Source organism: Brassica napus, chromosome A2, assembly GCF_020379485.1.
Source record: "Brassica napus cultivar Da-Ae chromosome A2, Da-Ae, whole genome shotgun sequence".
Lineage (NCBI taxonomy): Eukaryota > Viridiplantae > Streptophyta > Magnoliopsida > Brassicales > Brassicaceae > Brassica > Brassica napus.
Genome location: NC_063435.1, coordinates 22,713,301 through 22,733,111, shown reverse-complemented (window position 1 = coordinate 22,733,111; position 19,811 = coordinate 22,713,301). Strand labels below are relative to the sequence as shown.

General features: G+C 36.7%; 3 protein-coding genes across 3 annotated transcripts; 1 reads left to right on the top strand and 2 right to left on the bottom strand.

Moving 5' to 3' along the window:
* Positions 1–49: 49 nt before the first annotated feature.
* LOC106454354 (farnesyl pyrophosphate synthase 2) lies at positions 50–2,166 on the bottom strand. Its single transcript, XM_013896488.3, has 10 exons — positions 1,849–2,166; positions 1,641–1,781; positions 1,350–1,553; positions 1,165–1,253; positions 1,023–1,074; positions 839–934; positions 714–758; positions 546–635; positions 391–462; positions 50–310 (listed from the first exon to the last, which is right to left on the bottom strand). Exons 1-10 carry the CDS (start codon positions 2,089–2,091, stop codon positions 182–184), a joined length of 1,161 nt encoding a protein of 386 aa, XP_013751942.2. The 5' UTR covers positions 2,092–2,166; the 3' UTR covers positions 50–181.
* A 1,200-nt stretch (positions 2,167–3,366) lies between these two features.
* On the bottom strand, positions 3,367–11,694 carry LOC106365362 (U-box domain-containing protein 37-like). Its single transcript, XM_013804808.3, has 5 exons — positions 11,669–11,694; positions 11,244–11,563; positions 11,043–11,161; positions 10,854–10,969; positions 3,367–10,764 (listed from the first exon to the last, which is right to left on the bottom strand). Exons 1-5 carry the CDS (start codon positions 11,692–11,694, stop codon positions 10,500–10,502), a joined length of 846 nt encoding a protein of 281 aa, XP_013660262.1. The 3' UTR covers positions 3,367–10,499.
* An 874-nt stretch (positions 11,695–12,568) lies between these two features.
* Positions 12,569–15,109, top strand: LOC106454345 (SEC14 cytosolic factor-like). The gene is made up of 11 exons (XM_013896479.3): positions 12,569–12,928; positions 13,000–13,028; positions 13,203–13,286; positions 13,369–13,422; positions 13,505–13,582; positions 13,678–13,731; positions 13,815–13,874; positions 13,951–14,046; positions 14,131–14,232; positions 14,310–14,390; positions 14,470–15,109. The coding sequence occupies exons 1-11, from the start codon at positions 12,874–12,876 to the stop codon at positions 14,770–14,772; spliced, it is 996 nt and encodes a 331-aa protein (XP_013751933.3). The 5' UTR covers positions 12,569–12,873; the 3' UTR covers positions 14,773–15,109.
* The last annotated feature ends 4,702 nt before the right edge of the window (positions 15,110–19,811 follow it).

Here is a 19,811-nt window from a genome sequence, read left to right as displayed (position 1 = left end):
AATTTCTATCCCTGCATTTTAACTGAAGGTCTGATATATTTTTTTAAAAGAGACGAAATTTTTTGAATAGATAAAAAGTGGAAATGACAGATTTAGTTTAAGAAAATGAAGAGCACTTAACAGAATTACACAAATCGCCAAAGAAGAATCAAAGACATAATCTGGAAAGGCTTAAGACTGACTACTTCTGCCTCTTGTAGATCTTAGCCAAGAAGGATTTGAGCACTGCTTGGATAGCTTTACTTTTGTGAGCCTCAATCACTCCAGTCAGCTTCTCGTAGCTTTTGCTCTCATACTCCTTGAACACTCCCTATCATGTTCATAAACATCATCAAAATTAGAATAGCACAAACATATTTTAGTTGTGTAAGGTTCCAACTAGTTTCAAACCTCAAGGTCAAGCTCTTTGTAAAGCTCCTTCACTTTAGCAACGTTTGATGGGTCTGGTTTACCGTAGTTCTCCTACAATATAAGACCAAAACTCTCTTTCACGTTCCAAAATGCAAAACCTTTTGTTGAAAAAAAAAAAACAATAAGGTTCTTACATATAATATCTCAGTTTGTTCTTTGCTGCAGCGTTCCAATGCCTTTACCACCAACCAGGAGCATTTAAAGTCTTCTATATCCGTTCCTATCTGCATTATCAAACGTTACAATATGCTTGCATCAAGTGAGCACACTAATACAGCCAAACAAGTCCGAAAAAAACAAACCTTGCCAAGTGTCTCTGGATCAGCAAAACAATCCAGATAATCATCCTGCAAAAAGAACAAGAACTTTCAAGCTCTTGGCATTAGCCTAACAAATAGCTCTCATGAATACATAGAAGCAAAACTACCTGCACTTGGAAGTAGATTCCCATGTCAACAAGAACATTCTTCACATCAATATGGTTTTCCAAGTCCTCTCCCGCCATAAGTAACGCACAAGCAACCTTAAAAGTAGTCAAACAAAGCTCGTTACAGAAACATCTAAAAAAATAATACAGTCTATAGAATGAGTACAAGAATATTTCTACTCACAGGGAGATAAAATGAGTAATAAGCCGTTTTGTATTGGACAATACGCCGGTGGCTGCATGTTGGAAAACCATTTCAATAACTCAGAAAACATATTGCTTTTCATATTCAAATATTTTTGAAACGCACACACACTTCGACTCACATTGGCAATGAGTACTTGGCCAAATCCTTTTCGCCTTCAAAGGTGGTGATCAGATCAATCATCTGGCCGCAAGCTGTTTGCATCTCTACCTAAAATATATATTAAAAAAAAAAGAATAGACTAGGATAATAAATTAATTAACAATGCTTCAGCTCAGTGTAAAAAGAGTGTAGAGAGATTATTACCTCATTAAAGAGATCAACGAGGTCAACATAGTAAGGCTTTCCCCTGAAGTGCTTCTTGAGGATCCTGTGGATGTGATTGCGAAGTAAGATCCCGTCGTTGATGGCAACCATACCAACCTGAGGAACTCTGAACCAGCAAGGTTGTCCACGTCGAGTGACAGAGTTATCCATAATGTCATCAAGCACAAGGAAATAAGCTTGAAGCTGAAACACAACACAACAACAAGAGATTAAGACAGGAGGGTGTCTAATCTAGCTAGAGATTCAAGAAAGGTTGAACCTTTAACATACCCATTCGATGCACCAACCGAGAGCACACGAGAGAAAAACCTCTTCCTCGGTCAAATCCTCACCTTCCTTCAAAAGCTTGAAGCTGTCCACGACAGAGAGACCACGATTCAGCTTCCCTCCAGGTACATTGTAATCCAACATCTACAAACAAAGACAGAATCAAGATATGGATCTGAGCAAGAGGATCTGAGCATCTAAAAAGAGTTACCTTTTCGACCCAGAGACGTGATTCTTCGGTGAATTCGAAGGAAGGGTCGTGAAGGAGGTCGGATTTGAGGGTGGAGTAGACGTTGAGGAAGGTTGACTTGAGATCCGCCATTGAAGAGGAGGAGGAAAGGTGCGTACTTTGGATACGACGATAGAGACTGGATCCACGAGGAGGCCTGAGATGTAAATGCTGCACAGCCTTTATTGTGATTCTCAGATTCCTACAACAACCACTCCCACTCATTTAGCTTTCTTCCCCAAAATACCCTTTCCTCTTTCTTCTTATTTACGACCTGTGCCATCTACTTTCCCCTAGACAGTCGGAGTTGTTGTTCTCCAACTCCCACTTTAACACTTGACTTGTCAAGGCAAAACCAGTTAATAATTTTCTAATTTTAATTTAATTGAGAAAGAGGCCGAGAGAAGCCCATATGATAATGGGCCTTTTTAGATGCCACGGCGTCGTGTTTGGTCGGGGCATGTTTTGGTCACTTGGAGGACTAAGCGAGCTGGGAATTTTACTTTATACATGCATGTTCCGCGTCGTTTGATCCGGTGCAAGGCGGGTGTGGATCGATAGATCTAAAAAAATTTAATTTGCGGATAAATGTATGGCGGGAAAATGTAAGAGATGTGTTTGTGGTTACAGTGATCTGTGGGAGAGAAACACCACAAAAATTCAAGTGTAAAAAAATGTAAGAATCTGTGTCTGACCACTAAGACCCTGTTCGTTTGTACATCTGGAAGATGCATCCAGATAGTCCATCTAGATGTTTTATCCAGATGCTCTATCTGGGTGTTGTTCTTTTCTTCATTTCGTCCATCCATCCAGATGAATCATCTAAATGCAACTATGTTCGTTTGCTTTTCATTTTTTAACTTCCATCTCCATCGAGGTGGACTTGTTAATAAAATGACTAAAATATATTTTTTTACGTTTCGGCGGAAAAATAGTATTTTTACGGTTTTTGAGGAAATGTGTTTTTCGCGAAAAAGTGCATTTTATGGTTTTGGCGAAAAAATACTTTTTATGGGTTTCGCGGAAAAATACGTTTTTGCGGTTTGGACGGAAAAAGTGTGTTTTGAAGTTTTGGCGGGAAAATATTTTTTTCACGATTTTAGCGGGAAATGTTGTTTTTTGCGATTTTGGTGGGAAAAGTTTTTTTCGCGATTTTGGCAGGAAAAACATTTTTCCGGTTTTGGCGGAAAAATACGTTTTTCCGGTTTTGGCGGGAAAATGCGTTGTTCCGACTTTGGCGGAAAATGCGTTTTCCGGTTTTGGCAGGAAAATATGTTTTCCGATTTTGGCGGGAAAATGCGTTTTCTGGTTTTGGCGGGAAAATGCTTTTTTTGGTTTTGGCAGGAAAATTTCGTTTTCCGGTTTTGTCGGAAAAATTGTGTTTTCCGATTTTGGCGAGAAAATGTGTTTTTCCGGTTTTGGCAGGAAAATACATTTTTCCGGTTTTAGCGGGAAAATACATTTTACCGGTTTTGGCGAGAATGCTTTTTGCGGTTTTGGCCGGAAAATGCTTTTTGGAGTTTTGGTGGGAATATGCGTTTTTCCGGTTTTGGCGGGAAAATGCATTTTTTTTGTTTTGACGAGAAAATGTGTTTTTTTTGTTTTGGTCGAAAATTGCGATTTTACTCGTTTAGCCGAAAAATGTGTTTTTATGAAAATGTGTGTTTTAACTTTTTTTACGGAAAAACGTATCTTGCAGTTTTGGCGGGAAAGTGTGTTTTTTAGTTTTTGCGAGAAAATACATTTTTGGGTTATAGTGGAAAAATGTATAAGCAAAAAAATAGAATTTACGGTTTGAAAATAATATTTTGATTTTAAAAGGTCATTTTTGTCATTTATCATTTTAGACTGAAATAGATGCATCTGCATCCAGATGCACCATCAAGACTCACCTTTATTTGGGTGAGAATTTGATATGAGTTTTTAAAAATTCAGCTGGGTGATCCATCTGGATGTAACATTATAATGCACAAAACGAACATCAATTTGCATCTTCACCCAGATGGATCACATGGATGAGCAAACGAAGAGGGCCTAAATGTCTGGCAAAAACTGGCTGAAACAGTCTCTAAAATTAGAAAAAACTTGATCAGAAGCAGTAGAACCATTCTAGGGCAAGCCATGGATAAGTGTTTTATTTTTACTTTTCTTGCTGACGATGGAGTGAATAATTGTACACATGAACTTTTTAGCAAATACTTTACACAAACTACTACTTTCTTAAAATGGAGAGTTTGACTTCAAAACATAATCAGATTCTTCAGGGGCATTATTTGCTACTTTTTCTGTATTTGTGAGGATACTGTCATTTAATTAAATGGGATCAAAATTTTATCTTAGCTGGAAACCTTAAGTAAAGATTACTAGCATGAGAAACTATCTTCACATAACTCATCATTGGGCCTCCATAACATTTCTAGCATGAGATAAGGTCAATTTCTTAAACTGTGTGTCACCTCCATTGATGGACCATGTATGCTATTAGATTTGCTGTTCCCATAAGTACAAAGAAGTTTTGAAGGTTCAACTAGAGATTAGCAGAATGAAAACAGATTATGTGAGCTTGTTTGTAATATTTGTTTGAGCTTTGACCTGTGTCAACAATGGCAGGGACATTAATTAAACTTATCCATTGCCATATTAATATTAATCCTCTTCTTATTTTAATTTTTCAGATACCTTATTGAAATCTTAAACGAAGAATGACATACTAATTAAATGTTGTTATTCATAGTTTTACTGTCGGATACTGCAGTTTAAGTTCGTTACAAGCACTTCCCGTGTAATGCTTTTGCCACTGCCTTTGATGCCGCATAAGAAGGAGGCGGCTTCTTACTTCAGGCAGTGGCGATTCCATGACATCTGACTTAACTAGTAATGGATATGGAGCTTGAGATGGTGAAAGAAGCATTGGATTTGCGAAAAGTAAGAGCTCACCGGTTCTAAACAGACCCATCTCTCTGTAGCATTGGTTCTATGCAATCAAATATGATTGCAGATTGTCTCAAAAAAACTTTAAAGAAGCAAGAGTGAGAAGAGGAGAGACTCTTTGTTTTACTTCTGTATCTTGCAGTGGTTGTTGAGAAGTCAGTGATGATACCATCAATCTTAGCCCTCTGGACAAGGAAGTCTATCTCAACCATTGAATCCGAGAAAAGATCAAGCGGTTGAATTACAAATTCGTTGCTAAATGTCTCTACGAACACACGAACCCCACTTGCTTTCAGTCATGAAACTACATCCGTCTTCTTAAGCCTGACAAGCCCTCCTCCATTGTAGGGTAAATCCAAGTTCATACTGATGATAATAGTGCCTGTGAAACTCATGATGTCTCTGATTGCAGAATCTGTGACATTATGGATGTCTTCATCCACTCTATACACCAGTTGGCCAGGTAACATTATCATCTTGTCGTTAAACGCGATTAAGACAGACTTATCAGTAGACTGGAAAAATATTGCTATTCATGAAGTTGTTAGGCCTTCTTGAGTAGCTTGGCTCTGCGTTTTATTTAGCACAACATCTACCACATTGATTCTTGATGTTCAGCTAAATACACTGCATTCTAAGAAAACATAAAATTGTATTTCAAGAAAAGATTCATGTGATGTTCAGCTAAAATGTCAGCCTAATCGACTAATCGGACTAGACTAAATGATTTTTCAGAACGATATTGTTAGAAAATCGGTCTAGGCATCCGCTTAATCAATAATCCCATATAAAACGCCGAAGAAGCTCTAAAGATTTCTTGAACATTGGTTCTATATATAGTTAGTGTGCATTAAAAACTCAAAAAGACATTAAATATCCAAATATTATCCAAATATTATCCAAATCTAGCCAAATTCCTCATATGTGTAGACACTTTTTTTATAAAGCAGTGTACATGTGAATATTTGTTTTTTTTAATGAAATTTTAAATTTATTGATAGTGGTAAAAGAATAGGCATTTTACATGTGTGAAGAAAAACAAAGCTAAATTACTGTAAGAGCTAAAGCATGATTAAAAGACTTATTGCCTATGTTATTTGTATAAAGACGTCCAAATACTCATGTCGTTACTTCGAACCATCGCCTCATGAGTCCCTCCAGTTTACTTCCATACCAATATCCCAATGATGAGATTCTGTTTCTCAAGGTTTTATCAATCTGATGAGCAAGCTGCTCCATCGGTATCCAAGCTCTCCCATGTCTCCTTGCATTTCTTTCTCACCATATATGATAGACTGTCATCTGAAATGCCATTCTCTCCAATACTTTATCCAGTCTAGAAACCCGACCACTATGCATCCTGTCAAGCGTGTCCTGCCAGTCCGGGGTAATGCGAGAACCCAACAATCTTCCAGTTACACGAACCCAAACCATATAGCTATAGAGACAAGCAAAAAATAGATGATCTCTAGTTTCATTCTTCTCCCCACAAAGCAAACAATCTTTCTGCATTCCCCACATCCTCATATGTTCTCCAGTTGACAAACGATTTTTGATCGCGAGCCAAGTGATGAAAGAATACCTTGGGACAGCCTGCGAAAACCATACCACATTGCTCCAAGCTACCTTTTCACGTCTGTCTCTGATCTGCTCCCAAGTCCTACTGTCCGAGAAACAGCTCTGGTAGTCATCTTGCACATGTTTCCATAAAACAATATCTGGCCCAGATTCATTCACAGGTACAGGTTGTCTCAATATTCCAAGATAATGTGTGCCCTGCGCTCCGGTAATATCAATAAGCTTCCATACCTTCATCCAGTTGTCAGTCCAGAAGTATGTCGATTCACCATTTCAAACTTCATGGCGCATGAACTGATAAACAACACCACGGAGCCTCAGCAATTTTCTCCAAATCCAGGACCCCTGAGAATTTTCCCTCACGTCCCAAAAGAAACTATGTCGCAACAGATATTCCTGAATCCATGATTTCCAGAGAGAGTGACCTGTAAAAAGTCGCCATATAAGGCTTAAGGCAAACACCCAAGTAGTATCTCTAAGCCTTCTCAGTCCCAAGCCACCTTCATCCTTAGGACAACACAAATCAGCCCATGCAACTTTTGCGCTGTGGGTTTGAGTGACCGTTCCGGACTAGAGAAAAGCACTACAGAGACCCTCGATCGTATCTAAGCAGCCTATAGGAAGTATGAATGCAGAGCTCCAGAAATTCACGATACTGTAAATAACTGTTTTAATTAACTGCAGCCTACCTGCATACGAGACATTCTTATTAGCCCAAGAAAGCAACCGTGTCCTTACTTTGTCAATCAGAGGTTCATAATCTTGTTTTGTTAGAGCCTTTGTTGTTAATGGAAGTCCTAGATAACAAATTGGTAAAGTACCAACTCCTATCCCTTTCTCAGCCGCTGCATTCAAAATTTCACTCCCACAACCACCTGAGATGAATATCGATGACTTGGTAGCATTGATGTGAAGGCCAGAGTACTGAGCAAATCGACTCAACACTTCCAATATCCCCCGTCAAAACGAAAACACATAAATACAGTGTAAGAACATAATGACAAATCATGTTTAGAAAAATGAAAGAAACTCTTTGTCTCTAACCACTCAGTGTCTGCCAAGAACTTTCTGAAACAGTGTGTAAAATAAAGAATTGGATCAGAATCAGGAAAAACATTCTAGGGAACACCATGTTCATGAATATTTTCTCAGTGTTTTGGTGTTTAATTTCTGCTGAAGATGGGAGTAAAGTAGTGAACTTAAGTGTAGCTAATAGATGGTTAGCCATAATCTTTCTTTTGGGTCAAAGTTTAGCAATAATTTACACAATCACTACTTCCGTCGAATAGAAACTGTAGCTAGAAAAGGTAATCAGATTCATCAGTAGCATTAACTTCACTTTGTTTCTAAATTTGTGAAAATTATGTCGCTTTTTGTGGTAGGTAAATTGAGCCAAAGAACTTACCTAACGAGTGACTAACTTGTCAATCTGCAGGTTAAAGAATCTTACAGCATGGAAATCCAATCTGTCTCATTGAACATGATAAAACCATAATGTGCCATAAGGCCTTGATCATTTCTCTATAGAATCTTGAACTTCTCTAAGGTTATATTCATAGAAATAGGTTCCGGTTTTCTTAAAAAAAAAATTCAAGTTCTTGATAAATGTTTATGGTCTTTAAAATTTCAGATTTGGTCTTGCACATCATCTAATTTTTGTATTCGTAATGTTAGGTGTTGGTTGTAAGGTTGTTGTGATGTGTGGTTCAACTGAAAGAGAACCAATAATTGTCGGGAAACCATATAATTCCGTGAAGGACTTCTAGCTACAAAAGCATGCAAACATGAAAGCCAACCATGTCTTATTTCATTAGCCTGAAGTAAGCAGGGGCAAAGCTAGGTTAGAAACAATGGGTGCACGTGCACCCACTATATTTTACATGTTTAGTATTTTACGTAGGACATATAAGTTAAACGTAGCTAAGTTGGATGTGATGCACCCATAGTTTTTTACCAACCTGAGTTCAATCTTCCTTCTGCTCTACTTTTTCACTATTTTTATCACTTTTAATTTATGTTATTTGTTTTGCGCCCAGTCAAAATAAAGTCTCGCTTCGCCCCTGGAAGTAAGTATTGCATGGTGTGTGTCTGTGTAATAAAGAAGTGTCCTTTAATTTCTTGCGTTGCAGATTGAAACAGAAACGCCAGTGCATGGTTGGTTATAGGTAAGCTAGATATGGATATCTTGTACTTGGCCAAAATGTTGGCTGCAAAACACTCCTGGTCGATTACTACTGACTGGAATATTCTTTTTTTTAGTTAGCCAAAACAAGCCAATGACTATATGTAAACAATGTTTTAGTGAACTCACACTTGGCTTTGTGTGATGCCTATTGATAAAAGAAACTAATTTTTTTAAAAGATAGTCATTATCGAGGAACACAAATCTCTTGAGTTTTGAGAGATTTAAAAATGGTTCCAATCCAAACTGCATGTGATGCGATTGTCGTCATCGAATATTCCGCTAACTGCAAAAAGTTTAAAACTAATGATAAGGAACTGGGTTCATCCTCATGTTTTTGTCTGTTTCTGTGTCTGTAACTAAAAGTACAATATAGCTAGAAGAAACAATGGTAATATCATCACATGGTATGAAATTTCTCATGTAACCAACCAAATAAAGTTTCAAAGTGAATGGGAACATTATGAGGGAAGTGAGTACAAATCCTTATTTGCTTTTGGCATGCCTTGTTCCTCCTTTTTTTCTTCTTCTTCTCAAAAGTCATTAACGCTTACAAGACCTACTAATTTTCCCTCTAATTGAAAAATAATGTTACCTCTAATTGTCTACAAAAACATAAGGGATCTATCATCATTATAATTATAAACAAATTTGAAGTCCTTCTTAAGAAGTAAAACATTTATAATTATTCAACTTTCTTTTTCTTTATTTCTTGCGGCATTAACTTCCTCCCGTCTCCATTTTTAGGTCTCACACTCCTTTTTTACTTCCTTTTTGTATACGATATACGGATATTGAAAATTGATGCAACTAAAGCCCCTCATTTAATTTCATAAAAAAGACAAAATATAAAAGAAGCCAAATGTATTATAGCTTTTATTAGCAAGTCTTGTTTGTTTGTGACTGGATCCTCCTCTCTCCGGGTTCTTGTCGGGTGCTTCCGGCTACATTACCAAAACACTAGTGAAGTTCAAGTGATCAAACTTGCATGCAATTCTAACAGCAACTACCTTTCTGTGTCTCTTCTTCGAATCTCCTATGCGTCAGTCCACACCCAAGGTATCTCCTTCCTTCCTTCCTTCTTCTTCTTCTTCTTCTAGGTATACGAGTGGAAGCACCAAGTTTAGTGGCCACCTTGATTTCATGGGGAGTGGCAAGAGCAGGGGAAACACAAGCAGTGACGTGAGCGATGAGAGTAGTTGCAGCAGCTTTAGTAGTAGCACTGTCAAAAGTCAGATAACAACTAGCATGTAGATTCATTGACTATTGACACCAAGGACCAGGAGAAGAAGACATCAGGCTTTGCCAGCAGCGTCAAAACCAGCTCCGCCTCTGCTAAAATGAGTGATGGCAAGACGAGTGGAAGTACCAAGTTTAGTGGCCACCTTGATCTCGGGAAACAGACAGACACTGTTCAATGTGGTGGGTCAGCCTCTACGGTTCCCGGAAACACCCGCGGTGAGTTTTGCAGCGAGAGACCTCATCAAAGGCCTGCTCATGAAGGAGCCCCAGCAGCGGCTGGGGTTCAAAAGAGGAGCCACTGAGGTTAAGCAGCACCCGTTCTTCGAAGGTGTGAACTGGGCTTTGATTAGGTGTGCTACTCCACCAGAGATCCCAAAGCCAGTTGAGCTGGAGAGTGGACCTTTGAATGTTGCAGAGTCACCATTGGGCCAGAAGACAGCAGAGCAGGTTTGGTTCTGAATGCTGAGAAAGGCTCTGATAACTATTTGGAATTTGATTTCTTCTAGCGGTTAAGGTTAGAGATATGGTACTCTATTCTTACTTTAAAGACAATGTGGAGCAAGATGATCAAGTGTTTGTTTTCTCTATGCTTTTTTAGTTACCTCAGTTAGTATTTATCAAAGTTATTTTGTGTTCCTTCTATTCAACCAAACTCAAACCATAACAAATATATAATAATCTTCCATTGTCTCTCATTCCATTAACTGTTAGTTTTGGGCTTACTGAAAAAGCAAATGCAAGCAAAAGGGTCATTGGATTGATCTTTCTTCAGCCGCTGCTGTTTTGGAGACTTGGAGGGAGTTCTCTCCTGCACTTTTGGGGACTTGGAGGGGACTCTCTCCATCACTGTCTCCTCCATCTTTATCTCTTTTCCTTGGCATATCACCTTAACCTCGCACAGTTCTGCTGCAGTGCTCCTCATTATCTGTTCAGGAACACTGTTTCCTCTTGTCGAATTTGCTTTCCTACAATAATAAACAGACAGAGAGAAGACTGTCCTGTCATCTGACAACTAAAAGAATAGTGGCCAATGATGATGTGTATATATAGATACCTTGCACTAGACTTATCGATCCCAAGAACAAGCTTCTTAATGTGAAGAATAGTGATGAGGTCTTGTAAAGCCTTTGCCACCGAGTCACTCTCCACCAGTATTGTCTCCACCTTCACCTGTATTTTGCATGTGTTACTTCACTATCTTGATACACTCTTAATCAAATACCAAGAGAGAAAGAGATGGGACCTTAGAAGCAGAGCAGGCATGAATGAACTTGTTCAACAGAGTTCTTCTCTTCTCCCTTTCCTGAGACATAAAGGTTTCAAGTTGTTCTTGACTCGCTTGCTCCCTCGTTAGCCTCCCCACTACACAAACATCATACATACATACACTTGAGTTCCGGTTTCATCAAAGATAAGAAGTGGTAAGAGGGTGACATATACAGACAAGGATAAGGGATGGAGCGAGTCTCAGGGAAGACGTGGATGAGGTAAAGAAGAGTAGAAGAAGAAGAAGTGATGAGATTGTCAAGAGCCCAACGCAATGCCTCCATGCTAGAGTCTCCTTTACCAACTCCAACATAAACGTTGTCCTCTCCGTTCATGGACACTGTTCCACTGTTGCTCCCTTCAAACTGAATCTCTCTCACCGTCTCCAGCCCTCCTCTCCTTCCATCTTCTTCTCCCTCCTCTTCTATCTCATTGTTCATCTTCTTCTTCCTCGTTGACTTTTTACCTCTTGGTTTTGCTTCAAACCTTCTGACTTTCCTTTAAATTTATATGCAATCTTACATGTGTTTTGTGGAATGTACCACTTGATTATTTTTTGCCGTGTGAGTTTTGTGAAAACCTGAAGTTTTCAAGACATTGTACTTTTGACATAGCATGACAAGTTCCATATTACAAGTTTTATCAACACGTATGTGTTTGGAAACTATTTCTTTAACTAAATTTGCATCATCCAAGCTTAGAAAAATAGTTTATCTTGGTCAAGAATATGAAATTGTGTATGGGTCAACGTACTTTGTTCATTGTTTATTGGCAACTGCTGCACGAATATCCGAATCCACAGCAGGAATCTTTATATATAATAATCCAAAGTCAAAACACATAACTTTCTTTGCCGCAGTTACAAACAAGAAAGATGCAAACCTTATACATTAACAGCAGCTATTGAAGTTTGATGCTTTCTCTCTAGGAATCATTCCCATGTTTTATGTTAGGCTTGAAAGTTCAGCCCTTGAAGATCATTTTGACCCAAAGATTGTTAAGTTTCGGACAATGTTTGACCAGTTTTGTACTTGTTTTTTATAGCCTAGGCCCAAACATAAATCTGGAGAGAAGTGACCCACCACCTATGTGTTTCTCGCAGCCCATGATTCATAACTCGCAGTCACATTCAGTGTCTAACTAACACTTTATGGATGAAGAAAGCAATGCAAAGTTAGAGCCGAAGGCCAAAGTTAGTTGTGTCTTTATTCTTGGCTTTTGGTTAGCAAATCACAAGAAATATCTTTTTTTTTTTGTGTGTGAGATAGGCATTGTTTTGCCATACAAGGAAACTAACCCTTGATTAACATATAAAGCAACCCCATTCATGCTAATCTCCACCCCCCTAAACTTTCTTTTTGATAGTATAAAGTATTAACAAATGAAAAAAAGTAACTAAAACGTTTATAAAGAAGACAACTTTAATATAGTTGACTCCGAAAAAGGAGATAACTTTGAATACACCATTTCTTTATCTCCCATCTTTTGATCTTTGCTTTTACCAATAAAAGACAAGGCTCACCAAATCCGCTACGAGTTCATAATAATACAACTCTGATAATCTAAAAAAAGACAAAGTCTTTATCAAAGTAGTTCTGCTCTTAAGTTAAGAGGAGTTTAATACACTCGTTGTGTTTTAAAAGGTGTATATTTCTGTTGGGAGTTGTCTGTCTCTCCTACCACCTCTTTGACCCTTTAATGATGGACTCCTCATGAGTTTGGTGCAAAGTAAAACCAAAAGGAAGAGAAAAAAAGAGCCGATCTTGGAAACTCTGTCTGTCTGGTTGCAGTGAAAGTGAGCAAAAACAATGGGGGTAGTCTCAGAAGAAGCCATTGATGAATTCCTGGAGCTCATAGATCAAGGTCTTACCTTTTACCTCTTTCCCTTTCTGCTCTTATTAGTAATTACTAAATTGGGTAACAATTTGTACCAGTTGAGGAGCCATTGAAGAAAACATTTGAGGTATGTTGTGTTTTTGTCTCTGTCCTTGAAAATGGGTCAACCCCCATTCAACAGATTCTAAAGATTAGATCCGCATTTACATCACTTATACAGATTCTAGGCGTGAGATTGAGCTAGATGTTGCGTTCATGCTCCACGCTTCTTAGTAAATGAAACTTATTTGTTAATTTGCAGAATGTCCATCAGGGATACCTGAGGGAGCATTTGAGTCGTTTTCTGAAAGCACGAGACTGGAACGTATGTAAAGCAAAAACAATGGTATGTTTTATATCTCCCAAACACTTCATTATCTGGTTTGAGTGTGTCTTGGTTTCAGCGTTTTTGTGTGATTCATTTTCAGCTGGTTGAGTGTTTGCGTTGGAGGGTTGATAATGAAATTGACAGTATACTATCTGTGAGTCATTCATCTCCTTATCCTTGCTTTGTGTTGAAAGCTATGTGTTGTGTGGCATTATATCATGTTTTTGCTTCCGCAGAAACCCATTGTGCCTAGTGAGTTGTATAGGGGCGTACGGGACTCTCAGCTCATAGGAATGTCAGGCTACACCAGAGAGGTACCCCCCACCCATTGGATTCCTCATTGCCTTCTTTCTGAGCAAAACAAATCTCTTCTTAACTCTTACTTAATGTTGTTACCTTAATTGTTTAGGGCTTGCCTGTCTTTGCTATTGGTGTTGGCCTCAGCACATTCGACAAAGCTTCTGTAAGATGTGCTTCATTGTTTTTTCCTAGTTTTCGCAAGATCAAGTGACAAACATGAATGTGCTTCTTTTCTTCCACATATAGGTTCACTACTATGTCCAATCCCACATCCAAATCAATGAATACAGAGACCGTGTATTACTGGTAAGTACATAGCAATTGGCTAAACTTTTCTTTTATTGGTTTCTTTCTTGCTGTAATGTGTAAAACAATGTTACAGCCTTCGATGTCTAAGAAGAACGGGCGGCCAATCACCACCTGCGTGAAGGTTTTAGACATGACAGGGTTAAAACTTTCAGCGTTGAGCCAAATTAAGGTATGAATAATGATACCACCAAGTTATATAACAAGTTCTTGAATTCATCTTCACACCTTTCTTTGTGTTAACATTTTGATGCAGTTAGTGACTATCATATCAACCATAGATGATCTGAACTACCCAGAGAAGACAAACACGTACTATGTTGTGAACGCTCCATATATATTTTCCGCCTGTTGGAAGGTAAGCCTTTTTGTTTGTAACTCAGGGTGTTAGCTACTTAGCTTGTGAATGTGTGTCTTTTATTTTCAAACAAACAGGTTGTAAAACCTCTTTTACAAGAGAGGACGAGGAAGAAGGTTCATGTGTTATCTGGTTGCGGAAGGGATGAATTATTGAAGGTATATATGTGCATATGCTTCCTTATGGTCTTGGTGTGAAATGCAAAGTTTTCTAAATCTTTTTGGTGCTTCTTTGTAGAGTATGGACATCACATCCCTCCCACATTTCTGTAGAAGAGGAGGAAGCTCTGGGTCGTCTCACCACACTGAGGGTGTAGATTGTTTTTCTTTTGATCATCCCTTCCATCAACAGCTGTACAACTATGTGAAGCACCATTATGAGACACAGGGACAAGCAGAACCTGCAAAGCAAGGATCATTCCACGTTGGGTTTCCTGAGCCTGAAGCTGAGATAGCCAAAACCATTGAATCGGAACTGCACAAGTTTGAGAACTGCAATGGTCTATGCAAGCCTGCTTATGACAGAAAAGGATGTCCTTGAAACACTGTAGGATGATGCCTCTGAGGGAACTCATTTTAGTGCTAGCAGATCAGATGAGTGAGCTATGTCAAATCTCCCTAGCCATGCAGCTCTAAAGTGAAGAAAATAAAATAAATGTTCTCATGGCTTCATGTATAGTGTTATTTGAGCCTCTGGATAGACATTTGTACCAAATTTATTTTGTGGTTTTGTAAAATGTAAAACAGAGGCCGAAGAAATCCACTTCTCAAACTCCCTAAGCAATCTGAGTGAGTGCTTAGTCTATGATCACTGGCTTCAACAAGATACAATAGAGTGTATCAATATTAGTTTGATTTCTAACCCACTACTTTTATTACATCTCTCTCAAATACAAAGTTAAGCAGTCTCATGAGACAGGAATATTAAATCGTATAGTCACGCTTTGCCTTCTGTGACAACATCTATTGGCTTCAGAGTGCTGAATACCCTATTGTCTTCTCCGACCTGGCAAGACGTCAACAAGTTAAAGAGTATGTATTCGGAAACTTTAATTGACATGTCATCTCTTGCTTGTTCTAGATGCTACGCTTACCAGAGTTAAAGAAGAAGCTTACATAAACTCAAGAACAAGTGATGATGCTCCTCCTCCTCCGTTGCATACTGATGCCACTCCATACTTTCCCTTCTTTGCTCTCAACACTTGAATCACAAGGATTCAACCACATTTTTTCATCGGGGATTCAATTCAGTTAAACAACATTGTTGCCTGCTCTTAGGACTTACCCCCAGTAATGTGACCAAAATACGAGCACCGCTGCATCCCAGTGGGTGTCCCAGCGAAACAGCCCCTCCATGCATATACACTAGGGGTTTTATTAGCTATTTTGATTTTCAAATGTTAACTATATATATTATTGTATTATAATGTTGATGTAAACATTTTTTGGGATGTTTGAATTTTGTTGTTGTTTGTATGCTTAAACTAAGTGTTTAACCATTTACTTTTTCTGGAAATAGAAAATAATGGTATAAAGAGTAACATATATCAAAACGTATCTAATTACACAATTACACATGTTTACACATATTTCCGAAACATCTCCGCTCGTACCCCCATATGTCATAGAGCAATTTTCAAAGGTTCTCATCTAAAATCATTTTCTTTTTGACTTAATTTTAATGTGAAAATTAAATTAATTATACTAATACCCCTAACCCTAATATACATATATCAATTGATTCAGTTTTTTTTCTTCTCTTCTCTCTTCTCTGGGACAACTGATCTCTCTTCCTCTCAGCCACTTTTTCTCTTCTCTTCCTTCTATCTTCTTTCTTTTCTCTATGATTCCTCTTCTTTTTTCTCAGTAAAACAGATCCACTGTAGGTGATGAAAACAATAGTCGAAGCTGATTGAAACAACATCAATAGCGATTATTCCTCTTCTCGCACTTTAGATCTGTTCAAAACGGCGATGGATCAACATATGCACTGCAAATCTCCTTCTTATCGCGCTTTACATCAATGGCGATTCCTCCTCTTTTTGAGTTTTTATTGTCCTCATGTTTTCGATTTAGGGTAGTAAAATAAGATTATGAGTTTTGTATTATTAGGGTTCTTCTTGTTCTCTACAGATCTTGGTTTTTTCTTATGATTTTGAGTTTTTATTATTCTTATTCCCCTTTGCAAGGTATGTTTCGTGTTTTTTATTTATTTTCTTCAGATATATTTTTCAAAATATGTTGCTATTTATTTTTTATTTCACTATTTAGGATTAGAAAAGACTCAAATCTGAAGAACCTAACCGATCCCGATCCGAAAAATAATATCAAACCCAAACAAAAATTGATCAAATATCTGAATTATTCAAAATTTTGCAATTTAGTGAACTGAAATAGATTTATATACTTATATATATATATTAATTATTTTTAGATTTAATGTATATACAAACATCTAGAATATATAGGAGTTTAACTCCAAATGCCCATCTCTCTCTTGAAAAATTCTTCTTTCTCCTTTTATTAAAATATTGTTTAATATTTATTTATTTTTAAATAGAAAACGTGGGTTCAGAGTGTGTAAAGACACCAATGCCCTTAATGAAATCACTTAACTACATGATACAACCTAATCTACCCGACCCACCCAATCCCAATCGGATCGAATCCGGATCCTCTTCGACTTGATCTCTAAACGCTGCGTGTTGCGCTTCTTCTCTTTTGTTTCTCCAACTCTTTCGGAAAGTAATCTAATTAGCCCTAGTTAGAAAATATCTATTCTACTTACCCCACATATTTTCTCATTGCCCCACCTTTTTTCACTCTTTTCCTTTTTCTCCTATTATCCTTTCTTTTTATATTAGTTTTTTTCTTCCCCGCGGACCCCACGATCCATGCACCTCTCTCTTCTGCGTGGACCGCACGTACCTGTCTCTTCCCTGTGGACCCTACAATATTTTTCTCTTGTTCGCAGACCCCACTTTGTTGTATTACTTTAATTTCACGTGGACCTCTTCCCTTCATACATTAAACAGAATCTATGTGGTCCCCATCCCCACATGTCTTCTTTCTTTTATAACACATGTCCATTTTTTTTATTCCCTAACCATATTTGATTTTATATGTTAATGAGCTCTATTTAACGATTTTGAAAGTGATTATTGAGGTAATTTAGTTGCGTTTTTAATAATTTTTTTTGTAGAAATGTATTATTTACGTTTTATGTATTAAGGCTAACGAAAAATATCAAAGATTAGTTTTAAAATCGTGGAGGTTTTTAAAGAAATAGAAAAATGAAGTTTAAATAAGATTATACATATTTATGTATATTTAATAGCGTTTTGAAGGAAAAGAATATTAAAATGGTGTTAAACGATAATTTTGGTTTTGTAAAACGTTATTGGTCGTTTAAAACACCTAAACTGATGAAAAACTAAAGTTTTAGCTAGGTATTCTAGTATAAAACAAATATAAAAATGATGTTCAAAGACTATTTTGTATATTCCCGTTTATTTTGCACTGTTTGAAACAAAATAATATATTATAATGGTGGTAGACAATATGGTGAGTTGTATAACACTTTCGTGGTCGGTTAAAAGGGATAAATTGATTAAAATGAAAATTTCTAAGAATTACTGAAATTACTAGTACTACTAAAGTGAAACGTGTATGACTAGTATTACTGGATCGATTATGCATCAAAGTTCTTAAACAACTTATATTTTTTTAAAACTGTTAACTAATAATAATTCTATTTTCAGGAAAATCTATGGCTTCTCATTTTACAATCATATATTTTGACTACGGGTGAATTTACATCAAGGATAAGACTAGAGATAAGATGGATCTCGTGAGACGATGAAATTCACACTTTAGTGATGTAGACATCTTTGGAAGAGGTTACATATTTTGGATTGGTTGAGAATATATGCAGAAATATTAATTAAGGTAGATGGTATGCTGAAGATTAATTACTTTCCAATGGTATCATATTCGAACAAGCCATCAAATATTTATGTGATGAAGACAATTTGGGTTATCTAATGCAAGTGAATAATTACTAACTACTAGGAACTACTTTGTACTACTATGTCTAATATGAACTACTAGGTACTACTGTAAACTACCTTGAACTAACTTAAAATACATTGAATTACTATGTATTATGCATACTTTTAAGAACCTTAATGTTTGTCTTGTTATTATTTTTTAGAAGATATATCTCATGTATTACGTGATTATATGTCTGTATATGTGTTTATTTGTCAAATTAAACATAAAATACTCTTAATTTCTTAAGTTGATAGAAAACTTTTCATTTCCATAGAAAACATCCTTATACTTCCATACCTCCAATGTTTTGGTTGAAAGACCATAATAAGATGAATAACAGAAAATACATATATATATTTTTTTCTATCAATGTGTTACATACAATCTAAAACTGTCTAAATTGATTGGTATTACTAATAAAATTTATTTTTTGATGTGGTATTACTAAAAATTGTTGTAATTTACAAAAGTATTACTACGAAGAAGGAAATATTACTAATGTCTTGAGTATTACTAAGTGTAAATATTCAAACATGTTTCTCTCCTTTTAACAAGTTCTAGACATTTTTTTGTTGAAAATTTTAACACGTTTTAGACAAGTTTTTTTTGTTGAATTTTTTTTAGCATGTTTTAGACAAAAAAAAATTGTTCAAATTTTTTTTATCATGTTTTAGACTTAAATTGCTGAAAATGATTTTTTTATCATGTCTTTCCGTGGCTTACACTTTTGATATGCAAGTTAGATACAATTGTTAGCGCAAAGCTACTACATTCAAATGTAGGTCGAAGACTTGACTTGGTACAACCATCCAAAGAATGGGTTGCTGCTGCTGTTGTTTCCCGATTCTGGCATCTAATCTATACACTGCTGCTACTCTTCAGCCCCCTCTCCTGTTTCAGTTGCATCTAGACGAGTGTCCAATTTGCTTAGAACGTATTTTTGTTTTGTTTTGCATTATCCAGAGTTGGATAACAAAAGATAGCTTTAGTTTAAAAGTCTTCATCTTCTTCATTTGTTTTGTTTGTTTTTTCAGAATATGATATTGACAACCCGAAGCTGCTCACTAAATGTGGCCACAACTTTCATCTCGCGTGCATTCTTGAATGGATGGAAAGAAGCGAGGCTTGTCCAGTCTTTGACAAGGTTTGTGTCAGTTCAAAAACTCAATTTTCCTTCCACATAGATTTTCTTTTAGGAGCACTTTGATAATCTTTGGATTATTCACGTCAGACAAGGTTAATTTTTTATTGTTTTTTTTCTTTTTACCAATCTTTGGATTATTCACGTCAGACAAAAGATATATAAGAAGAATTAGCATGCACACATAAACTACATTTGACTGTTTGATAAATACTTTGAAAAATTCTTATACATTCTTGATTTGTTAAAAGTTAAAAGAGCAATGTAAAAAGACAGATTCTCTGACAAATTTCTTACATAATAGTTTTCTTTATTACTAAAGCCTCTGTATAAATCTAACTTTTATAACTAAATAATAATGATTATGACAAAACCAAGAAACTCTA

Excerpts from the sequence above, each read along its gene's own strand:
- LOC106454354 (XM_013896488.3), bottom strand. The coding sequence starts at position 2,091 with ATGAGTGGGAGTGGTTGTTGTAGGAATCTGAGAATCACAATAAAGGCT. Across the intron at positions 1,782-1,848 it reads CACGTCTCTGGGTCGAAAAG|ATGTTGGATTACAATGTACC; the intron begins GTAACTCTTTTT and ends CTTTGTTTGTAG. Across the intron at positions 935-1,022 it reads ATTACTCATTTTATCTCCCT|GTTGCTTGTGCGTTACTTAT; the intron begins GTGAGTAGAAAT and ends ACTACTTTTAAG.
- LOC106365362 (XM_013804808.3), bottom strand. The coding sequence starts at position 11,694 with ATGGAACTTGTCATGCTATGTCAAAA. Across the intron at positions 11,564-11,668 it reads CTTGTCATGCTATGTCAAAA|GAAAGTCAGAAGGTTTGAAG; the intron begins GTACAATGTCTT and ends ATAAATTTAAAG. Across the intron at positions 10,970-11,042 it reads ATGCCTGCTCTGCTTCTAAG|GTGAAGGTGGAGACAATACT; the intron begins GTCCCATCTCTT and ends TGCAAAATACAG.
- LOC106454345 (XM_013896479.3), top strand. The coding sequence starts at position 12,874 with ATGGGGGTAGTCTCAGAAGAAGCCATTGATGAATTCCTGGAGCTCATA. Across the intron at positions 13,029-13,202 it reads CATTGAAGAAAACATTTGAG|AATGTCCATCAGGGATACCT; the intron begins GTATGTTGTGTT and ends GTTAATTTGCAG. Across the intron at positions 14,047-14,130 it reads CAGCGTTGAGCCAAATTAAG|TTAGTGACTATCATATCAAC; the intron begins GTATGAATAATG and ends ATTTTGATGCAG.